The sequence below is a fragment of the Chiroxiphia lanceolata genome, chromosome 3 (assembly GCF_009829145.1).
Source record: "Chiroxiphia lanceolata isolate bChiLan1 chromosome 3, bChiLan1.pri, whole genome shotgun sequence".
In the NCBI taxonomy this organism is placed as follows: Eukaryota; Metazoa; Chordata; class Aves; order Passeriformes; family Pipridae; genus Chiroxiphia; species Chiroxiphia lanceolata.
This window is the reverse complement of record NC_045639.1, coordinates 84,670,072-84,680,963: the sequence shown is the minus strand read 5'-3', so window position 1 is coordinate 84,680,963 and position 10,892 is coordinate 84,670,072. Positions and strand designations below refer to the sequence as shown.

General features: G+C 36.0%; 1 protein-coding gene across 1 annotated transcript in view; it reads right to left on the bottom strand.

The window, feature by feature from the left end:
• Nucleotides 1–4,318: 4,318 nt before the first annotated feature.
• Nucleotides 4,319–10,892, bottom strand: part of IMPG1 (interphotoreceptor matrix proteoglycan 1) — a 54,024-nt gene continuing 47,450 nt past the window's right edge. Inside the window, 8 exon segments of the mRNA XM_032684457.1 lie at nt 4,319–4,683; nt 4,685–4,721; nt 4,724–4,773; nt 4,873–5,008; nt 5,011–5,045; nt 7,108–7,273; nt 7,276–7,317; nt 10,330–10,549. Coding sequence (XP_032540348.1) covers nt 4,494–4,683; nt 4,685–4,721; nt 4,724–4,773; nt 4,873–5,008; nt 5,011–5,045; nt 7,108–7,273; nt 7,276–7,317; nt 10,330–10,549 — 876 coding nt within the window. The 3' untranslated portion in view covers nt 4,319–4,493.

Sequence of the window (10,892 nt, the reverse complement as noted above, 5' to 3'; positions counted from 1 at the left end):
CTTTGCATATTTTTCATTTTTCATGACAGTCAGTGACTAGTGAAACCAGTTCTACTGCTTTGAGTTTGTATGCTGCAGGGGAAACTTTATGTCTGAGATGGAGAAGTTTTGTGGGTTTTGCTTGTTTGTTTGTTTTCCCCTTAAAAAGAGTCTTAGAAAACTTTCTTGTCTTAAGGGCCAGATCAGAGTGGTAGTTTTCTAACATAAAAAGATTCAAGTAATTTGGGCTTTGTTATCTGGGAAATGTAATTTTGTTTCACTTTCCTTATGGCTTTTCTCTCCAGCTGTAACTTTACATCCGTTTTAAGGTAATGTGATATGTTTTAGTTTGACATTAAGTACCAGTTCAATTCCCAGTGAAATTTTCAAGTAAATAGTTTTATTATGTTTTATTGAAATACAAAAGGCTTACGTCCAGCAAATATATTTGGTAATTAATAGTTGAGAGTGATAAATACAATCATGAATAATCATTATTAAAAGACACATTTTAAAACTACTTACTTTTTAATCTGGCTAGTGATAACTAGTATGACTTGAAATACACTAAACACATACAAAAACATTTGTAATGGAAAAAAGATGGAATGCTATCAGCATTCTTAATGTATTCTTAGCTTACATGAGCAATAGTGAAAAGCTAACATTTGTTGGCAGGGATGACTTCCAGTGCCCTGCAAGAAATATTTTTAAAGTAGTTTTATTCTGAAGTGTTACTGGGTAAAACCACATCTTAGGTTTCTTCTTTATCTTTTTTTCTACTTCAATAAAGTAAGTAAAAATACTATTTCAGCTGTAGAAACTCAACCTTGTATTCTTGGTGCTTTGCCTTCATTCGTACACTATCACCAGTTTCGGTGGTTTTGCAGGCAAATCCGTGCAGTTACTTGTTTGGAATTCGTAAACAGTTCTTCTGAGTGACATAATAAGGTAAAGTTCAGTCTTTGCTGTGGTAACTGCGCGGTACGAAGAGAGAAGAATTGTTGCTGAAATCAGCTGCTGTCCCAATACACAAAAGTTTCACATCTGAATGAGGACCTATCATCCAGAATAGTCATGAACTTTGTCAAAGCTCAGTTTGAGCTGTAAGTACGACTTCTGGTGTGCACCAAGCAGCAGACAGTGCCTGAATATTGTACAACACTGGTGCAGGATATAAACATAGATATAAACATAGATATATTCAAGAAACAGATGCTCAAGGTAAAATAATGCTCATACTTGAATCAAGATTGTGGATTTGTAGTGCATAAATTAATAAGCCTACAAAATACTTAAAGGCTGCCCGATGTCTGCTTAGATTTCTTCTACAAAAACTAACAGTAACTTCTCAAAATTATTTGTGTGCATACTGAGTTTAAAGTGTACACAATCATGTGCAATTCTAACCTACTTTTTACCAGGAGGGTGCTTGTGAATGTAAATATCTTGTTCTGAAAAGATGAAACTCCAGGTATTGTGCCTCAGCAAAAAGTTTGAAGTCTTAGGATAATCTGATAGTTTCACTGTCACCAGAAATTAAGCAGTTAAGTGTATATGTACATATGTATAAACAATGTTCATAGAAACCCTTAAAAAAATTAATTCCAACTTGTGTGTGATTTGCAATGTGAGCATTGAGGGAGAGAATGAAGTTCCCGGATGCTTTTAATGTGTCCTTTGGTCAATCACAGTTCGTATTTCTGTTCACCACTTACATTATTGTGTGTAAGGAGGTTAATAAAGGTATGGAAATATGGTGAAGTTCCATTGACAAATACTGAAAAATGTCATGTTTCAGCAAAATCTGTTTCTAGCACTCGGCTCTTAAATAAAACAGTTAAACCTGTAAGCACTGGATGCTTAATGCATGCATCTTAACAATTGACTTCCTACCAGGTAAATTTTAGACACTGTATAATAGATGCTCAACTTGCTCATGTTGCTTTTCTTCAGTAAAACAATTTTTTTAATGTGTCCTGATTTTAGAGCCAAAATGTTATATCTTTAGGAATCCTTGAATTTTTTTCATGTGCATAATCATCCTGAAGTCCAGCCTTTAATGCAGATCTTCTTTTTTGAATACCTGTAAGAGAAAGTCTTGTAAGACATTTGAAAAACATTGTTTAATTTGAAAATGTACGCTATGTATCTAGTGCTAATAGGGAAGGTCACACTAACACCTGTTGAGATAATGTCTTAGTTCATTGTAAGGGCAATTGAGACTGGAGAAGAGAAGGGTCCAGGAGACCTTCTAGCGAACTTTTTACAAGGGTATATAGTGACAGGACAAGGGAGGAATGGCTTCAAACTGAAAGAGTGGGTTTAGATTAGATGTAAATAAATATTTCCTGTGAGGGTGGCAAGGCACTGGAAAAGATTGTCCAGAGAACTTGTGGATGCCCCATCCCTGGAAGTGTTAAAGATTGTTAGGTTTTGGACTATTTACTAATTGGGCTAAAACCTACCCAGCCAAACCCCTCCTGACAACTGAGCTTTGCAATAATTTTCCGTGTAGTGATTCTGTAAATAAACTGGAGACATTTTTTATGTTTAGGAAGGAATTGAAGGTTATTTAGCTTCTGTTGGAACTTTATGCCTATTTTTAAATATGCCTTCATAAATAGAGCTGTACTTATTGTAGATAATACGTCCTAAAAGCTGTCACTGCTTTCATTGCGTATAGCAAAACAGAATTTAATTATTGGAATCCTCAGTTTGGCCTATGAGTCCTAGAGATCCGTGTCCTCCAGAAAATTCATATTCAAAAGTGCCATTTTCTTTTTAAAAATTCTAATCTGAAAGGAGCTTTTTAGATTGTGATATCAAAGTGGTCCTCTTAGTTTCAGCTCATGAAAGCTGTTCTTCATAAATTTTTTCCCTCCATTGCCTTTTTTAAATTATTAAAATGTGTTGAACATAAGGGTGATGTAAACACTCATTGTGAATGTAAGTAACAGTGAAAAAAGCCACCTAATTTTTTGAACCTATTTCAATTTTCTTGTTTCCTGACTTCCCACTAAATTAATTTATTTAACTGGATCTTGAGAAGATCTTTGTATACTTCTTACAATTCAAATAGTCTTGATGACACAGGTCTGATTTTCTTTCACAATGTGTCCTTTTATTACTTTAATAAATATTAAATTACTTTAATAATTAAGTGCTTTTCTATGCAGTAATTTTAAGTAGTTTAGGTAGTATGAAATTTAGTTGTCTGAATTACCCACAGGCACATTTATTTAAGATGGGTGTAAAATACTAATTGCAAACTTCTGTGCTTGTGTTTTTTATAAGCAGTGAAACCAATTAATTCTTGAGCTTTTCCAAAGTGCTGCTCCCTGCTGCTTTGTCCATTTCTATCTCTGCATTCCAGTCCCCCCATTTTCACCTCAGTCTATAACTGTGACCTGGTACTTGAAGAGACCAGACCTGGGTATGATGAAGATCAGTGAAAATAATCTTCCTATATGGCATCATTACGTGCTCCTTTATTTACATACCAATAACATGTAACGAGCCAAAGATTCATGTAGGTGGTATCCTGTCTCCCATAGTGTTCAGGTAATTCCAGGGCAGTCCTGTACTGATATTCCCCACAATAACAATGGGTACTAACAGCTATAGCAAAACTTTTTGGTTCCTAACTGGACTGGATTCAGAAAAATGAAAACAGCAAAGTGAAGGCTTTTTTTCTACCTCTCAAGAGGGCATACTCAGATACATCAGAAGTAAGAAACAATCTGGAAATTCTGGAGAAATTTTTCCCTCAGCTTTTCTCATTTTTGTCAATTTTTTCCCCCACAAAGATATAAGAAGTTTGAACTTGAAATAATATTTGAAGTATGAACAGTATGCTGCTCAAATTAGAATTCCTACTCGTTCAAAATCTATGTAGCTTAACCTAGCTCAAGTTATTTTTGTATAATCTTTAATTTTTAAAATTTTTATATTGCTTTTTAAACCTCCCATTTGGTTTGCATTTTGTGTTACTTTGTCATTTTAGATATTCCTTCTTCCTTCATGTGTTCCAGTGACTGCCACATTAGCACATAGTTATACAGAATATAACTTTGTTGCATAAAAACACTTAAGAAGAAATGGTTGTCAAATCAAGCATCCAAAAAATCTGAGTTTTTCTTTGTACAAAATTACTACAAAGAGGCTTCCTTGTATATTGACAAATGGGAAACAACAAATTTTTAAAGTTCCACAAACCTTGGTTTTGTCTGGCTGATGCTGGAAACGAAGAATTTCAAGGACTAACTTGTCAGTCTTGGCTTTGTAAACTGGCCTGGTGACCTACAAGAGTAAGAAAAAACCAAAATGTCAAACCACTGATTATTTCACTAAATCACAAAAAGCACTCAGATAGGATGGACCACCAGAGCCATGCAAGAGCTGTGAGAAAGCAGTTCTGTAGTCCTGTTATGAAGTCTACACAGCAGTAAATGTGGGAAGCAATGAATGTGTTAGTATTTTCAGTTCTGAAGTTGCCAAGAGAGAGAATAGGTTCAAGTTTGATTTAGTTGTGGAGTTAATACTTGAAGATGGACCTGTTTTTCAGGTGGGGCTGTTTGCTGAGGGGTAAGAGAAGGATTTTCATGCATTTTACCTCCAGGCTGAATTGTGTTTTCAAGTTCGTGTAACGCTTCATGGTCAATGATCTCTGAGGAACTGAGACAAGCACTTACACTGCAAGCCGTGACAAAAGCTAGATATGGGTTCATCGTGTTCAAAGCAGGATTAATCCTTACAGCATTTTCTGAATTGCAGCTGCTGAGAGTAGGCCTTCTACAATGCAGAACATTTTTGTTTAGGTAAGATTTTAAATTGCAAAAGAAACAAAAGGAATATTTTGAAATTTGAAGAAAAAGATTGTGAGCAGCTTACTGCAAATTAGAGTTTCTTTTGCATTTTCTTAACTTAATAATTAAAATGATGAAAAGAAAAGCAAGGCTTAGTAAGCCAAGAATGAGAGGTTTAGAAATGAAGGGTTGTGTGGGTTCTGGAGCAAATTTGGCACACGCTGTCCTTGGTAAAGCTGGTGTCTACGTACAGGGCATCTAAAATAAGGAGAGGAAGACAAAAAATGAAAACAAAATCTGCAATTAATTATGAGCACATTATTTCCACTACAATTAGTTGCTATGTATCTACATGAAATAATGTGATTGATAATAAGGGAAAGATAATATTCTTACATTCATGAGTGTTAAAAGACACTGATATTTTCTTTGTCAACCTACAAATTTTAGGAAATTGTGCATTTTAAACATCTCTGACAGGTTTCTAACCCCACGGGTGAAATTGAAATAATATTTGAGTTTTAGAACCCGAGAAGTTCAGATGTGTTTTAAGGTAATGTCTGAACATATCTTTGAAGCCTATATCTGCGTACTGGTGATTTCACTCTGAGTAGCAAGGCCTGACATAAAAATTCTGCTACAAATAGACGGGACACTACTCCTCATGATAGGACAAGAAGAAATGGCCTCAAGCTGAATCAGGGGAAGTTCAGGTTGGACATCAGGAAAAATGTCTTCACTGAAAGGGTTGTCAAGCATTGGCATGAACTATGCAAGGAAGTGGTTAAGTCACCATCCCCAGAAGTGTTCAAGGAACATCTGGGCGTGGCACTCACTGCTATGGTTTAGTTGACACACTGTTCAGTCAAAGGTTGGACTTTATGACTTGGGGCTTTTTTCCAACCTTAATGAATCTATGATTCTATAAATAGCTCCCTTTAAAGCAAGGAAGATTGCCGTACTTTATGTGAAACACAGGGTTTCCAGTTAGTGGAAAACTAAGACGGTGCTGCGTGAATTCACCCACAAAACAGGGCAAATAGTAGGCCATAATTTTCTCTCTCTCACTGTACAAGTTTGCACAAGCTGTCAGGATGAGACTGGGGGTAAGTTTGTAACTTGCTATAATTCACTAAAATTTTGCTCATTATTTTAATCCTTTGTAATTCCACATGATGGTTTGGTTATTCTGTTCATCAAGTCAGGGCTTTTCTAAAAGGAAAAGGTTTTATTTTCCTTAGTGCATCAGTCTTGGAGGAGTAGGCTGTACTCCTTGCTACCTCAGTAAAGTTTGAAAAGGACCTTTGTAGCTCACTGGCTGATTCCTAGTATAAAACTTCAGCTACCCTAGTGTGACTCTGCAAGTTAGGAATTTGGCAGTAACTGTGGTGAATTCAATATAATCTTCTATTAATCTTTCTGTGATGGCCACTGAAGGAAATGGATTATGGCAGTATTGTTGCTACAGTGAAATTATCGTATGAATAATTTGCTTAGTGGTCTTATTTTTTGACATTAATCCTAACTAAGCTAGAAGACCTATCATTAACCTAGTCAAGTCAATATTAAGAGGAATAAACAAATGCAAGAATTTTAACTTGTTTTTACTGATACATGTGGCTGGTCAGTTACTGTGTGCACATTGAATATACAGTTTCACATAATGCTCTGGATTGTCTAGTCCTAAAGTGAGAAAAAACTTAATCCTTTAAAACAGAATTAATATGTTCAAGTACTGTGTAGTTTTCAATATTGACTTAAGATACTTTTGTGTGAAAATTCTTACAGAATATATTTGCAGTTAGGAGGAGCTGCTAATCTTCAACTCTTTCCCAGAAAGCCCTGATAGCAGCCTCAGCCCTTAGTGCTTATTGGGTGGTCTGGAATCAGTAGTCCTCATTGGTGTGTTTATATGATTAGATTTTAATACATCTTAGGAAAATGTAATTTCTTAAAATCTACTATATAGTATCCAAACCATGAATGTGCTACTGCATTTTTCCCATATGTATTTGGAAATGCATGGCTTTGTGTGTGTCATCTCTGCCAATGATGCTGAATTTCTAATAAATTTCTAAAAAGTACTTTTCTAAAAAGTAACTAGGTCACGGTGTTCTGTGCGTCCTAACAGGCTGAAATGGATTTAGCTGTGGTGAGGCTATTTGAAAGTATTGCAGTGTAACTTTAGGTATCTGAATGTTGAGATTTTGGCTTATTAGCCTAGTTTGTGCTGTTGAAAAGTATACTCAGCCCTACTTGATCTGTGATAGACATTATCAGGAGGATGTTAAGAGATTCATGTTGATCACCATCTCTTTACCTGCAGACAGCTCCTCTTCCTGGAACTAACTCGCATTTCCCACCATTGACACAAAGATGCGGTTCCAGCTCGCACAGGCTCCGGCAGGGCAATCCATCTTGGCTGGCATAACCAGGTTTACAAAGGCAGTCAGCTTCCTTTGTCCACTCGTTCATTATGCATTCGGAAACTTGTCACATGCCATGAATTTGCATGGGTCTGCCTGATCAGCTGTAAAGATGGGTAAATTATTAATTGAAGCATTACCACAAAGTGACTTGGCAGGCTTTGTGGCAGCTAGAGAAAACAATTCCCATTTACTGGCCTTGACACTCGGGCATGTTAATAGGAGGATGGAGTCTAGCATAAAGGATGCACATCCTTCTTCCTGTAGATGACACAACAAGCATGCAAATTTATATCGACTTCTGCATTTATTTACCCCATCACTGTTAAGCTGTCATTTTTATGTCACTGACAAGGATTTTCACATTTGGATATTTTTATTCTGTTTTTACTGTAAGTGCTAGTTTTATACTCATGGCTACTTCTGTGTGAGAACAGTTTCAGCTGTAATGATCCTCAACACATAATTTAGGACAAGATAGAGGGAGGGAATTAGGTTATTGAATATTACACAGTACTATGATCTGCAACCCAGAAATATTGGCATGGTTTAAAGAAAGTATGTGCTTGCAGGCCTTGCTCTTTTTTGTTTGTTTTATTTTTTAAATATTAGTAAGGGATGCCTCTTTGATATTAAGTGAAAAGGAGCTGCTGATGTTCACGGGAAGGCCTAAATCAGAGACAGCTTAAAGTCCAACTCCAGCTGTCACACAAGTCTATTTTTCCTTTCTATTCTCTGCTGCTTACTAAAATGCAAAAAAAAAAAAAAAAAAAAAAAAAGACCAGAAGGAGTAATTTTAACCCAGTGCTCAGCCCAGCTTGTGCTGATGGGGTGATGAAGATGTGAAGATGAGGGCTGCATCCACCAATCTTGTCTCCTAGAGCCTGTTTTCTGCATACTATGGGATAAAACCATTAGAAGGCAAAAGATGAGACAGACCAGATGATACAAATTTGTACTTGCCAGCAAAGAGTTTTAGTAGATATGTGAACCCAGAAGGGGAAAAAAAGATGTAGAAACTGGGCAAGGAGAATGCAGAGAAGGAAGTGAGAGCAGATATACAGGTATGAGCTGGCTATATGACCCTTAATACATACGTATTTTAAAAAGATTTGTACTGGGTATTGCAGCTACTACTTGTAGGTACTAACTGGGCTGAGAATTTTCTTCTGCAGCCACTTCATGCTCTGTACTAGATGCTCAGTAATAATAATAATGAAAAATGAGCATTGAATTTTTTGTAGCAGTACTGGAAATCTCAGACACACACTGGAATATGCTTCAGTGGTAGAAGTGAATCCATCCTGTTCACTTTTGACCTCTCTGTAATTCTATGGCTAGTTCCTGTTTTGCATTTAGACTAGTGAGTTCTGGCATGCAATTTCCCTTGCTATACACAATGCTCATGTTGATTTGATATACTTTGCTCCTGGACTGTGAGTGTGTGTACATGTAAACTCTTAAGAACAAGCAGAGCTTGGCATGAGCACTTTGCTGGGTTAGAGGGTTATTTTTTTTGTCATAACATTTCATTTTCCTTAATACATACCTGTGACCTGGTTATGCTTTCTGTTTCACTTTGTTTAGATTACAGAATATGCATGCGGTATTTTAAAAGTCCTTCTTTATGGTATTATCTATGACCAATGTAGTCATCTTTTTGCAGCTCCTGACTCTTGATCTTATTTTTAGACTGCCAGCTCCATCAGCGTTTCAATTGATAGAACATTGTTACCTCAGTTACTAACAGGTTGGGGGGTGTGTTTTTTTATTTGTTTGTTTTCTGAAATAAAAACAGAGGGCTTTGAAATACCTGTATGGGAATATACTGGCTTTCTAAACACAAATTCTTCTATTTTGACATTTTACTACTGCTCATAAGCCTAGAAAGAACAGCTGTCTCAGCAAACCATTATATACTGTTTTTTTGAAATACCACATCAGGAAAGCAGCCAATATGGATGAAGATGAAAGATTTTTAAATTTTTATGTGTTTGCATTTTAGCAACTTTCTCATTTTAATTTTTATTTAATGAAAATTTACTACTAAAGCAGAGAACGTGTGGTAGCCCAAAGTTAACTTTTTATCATTAGTTAATAATTTCTTCATCAAAACATCAGTTTATCATGACAGTATCTGAAGGTTTGAATGCTGTGATTTCGTTAACTTTCTTTACCATAAACTAGCTATGCTTTTAGTGGCCACAAGGAGATATGTAAAATGAAAACTGGTTAGAAACTGCCTGCATGAATCGTAAATGGACTTTTGTTTTGGAATTGTCAGAGTTCTGTACATAAAAAGACAGCTTAACCAAAATGTCTAAAGGCATCTGCACACTCAGATATTGATATAATTTTTCTCCATGACAATGAAATTAAATGCAGTCCTCAAATAATTACCAGAACCCGAAGATAGATTCAGGCTTCAATTTTTATAAAACAATATAGTTTTTGAAAACATTAAGCTTCTGACATAACAATAGTGTCCAGATGTGTGGTTACTGACTTTCTACTACAGACTTATTTGAAAGCTATTAAATCAAGAGGGATTCTGGAATTACAAATCTATGGACTGCTACATGTAGTCATGCTCTGATTAGTATCTGTAGAATCTATTATTTCTAGAAATTATCTCCTTCTGTTGTGTGAACTCTGTAGCCCTTTAAAAAAGGGCTTTAAAAAGGGCTACAGAGTTTGCTAAAAAAACAAACTATAGTTTGCTTACAGTTTTGGAATAATCATCAGAAATTATGTTTACATACTCAGGTGCAAGATTTGCATGTCATGCCTGTAAAATGCACATGAGCATTTCTTATACCTGTCTTCACCCAACCCTTATTCTAGAGAGTCACTATATTTGGCTCTGAAAACCAGTTGGTGAACATGCAACAACAGCTGGTGAACAGACCAACAGCTCCACCCAGCTTTTCATTATTATGAAAATATGCCTGCAGATAATTTGCAACATCTTGGTTTTCCTTATTATTCCAGATCACTGGGATGCTATTGCTAATATGGTTATTTCCGAAACAGTCATACTTCTGGAGCTGTAACAATCTGAAAAAGATTATTTGCTTGGTTCTGACTTTGCACATACATTAGTAACACAATCTTACCTGGCTCAATATCCAAGGAATAGCTGTCAATCTCCAAATTGAGGTGTTGGGCTGCAGCATCACAGAAGTCTTCCAAAACACAGTGTACTGCTTCTGTGATATTGTATGGCACTGTCCTGGCAAATTTCATTTTGCTGTTCACAATCACACTTCCATTCCTGAAGTTAAGTATTTCCAAGTGCTTGAAACCTGTAAGGTTGGACTGAAGGTATGGAAGGAGCTGCAAAACAGAAATTTGCCTTTATTTTAACTTCCTGTCAGTGTCTTCCTGCTGTTAATTTCCTCTTATAGTCACTTTTCATTATGAAGTACAAACATCACACACTCATTTCACTGAATTTAATACAATTGTTAAGCTCCATGAACAAATTAACTTTTCCATTTAGCACTATCTTCTTCTGGACTTCTGCATCTTTCTCAATAATAGATTGAGATAGATGGGCAGCAATTCCCCCTGTAATGAAAATGCATAGCAGCTGGGGAGTTTATTCATCTGAAGATGAATAGTACCTCACTCAAAGCCAACTTTAATTATTTTCAAACATTGAATCCAGGCAGGTTGG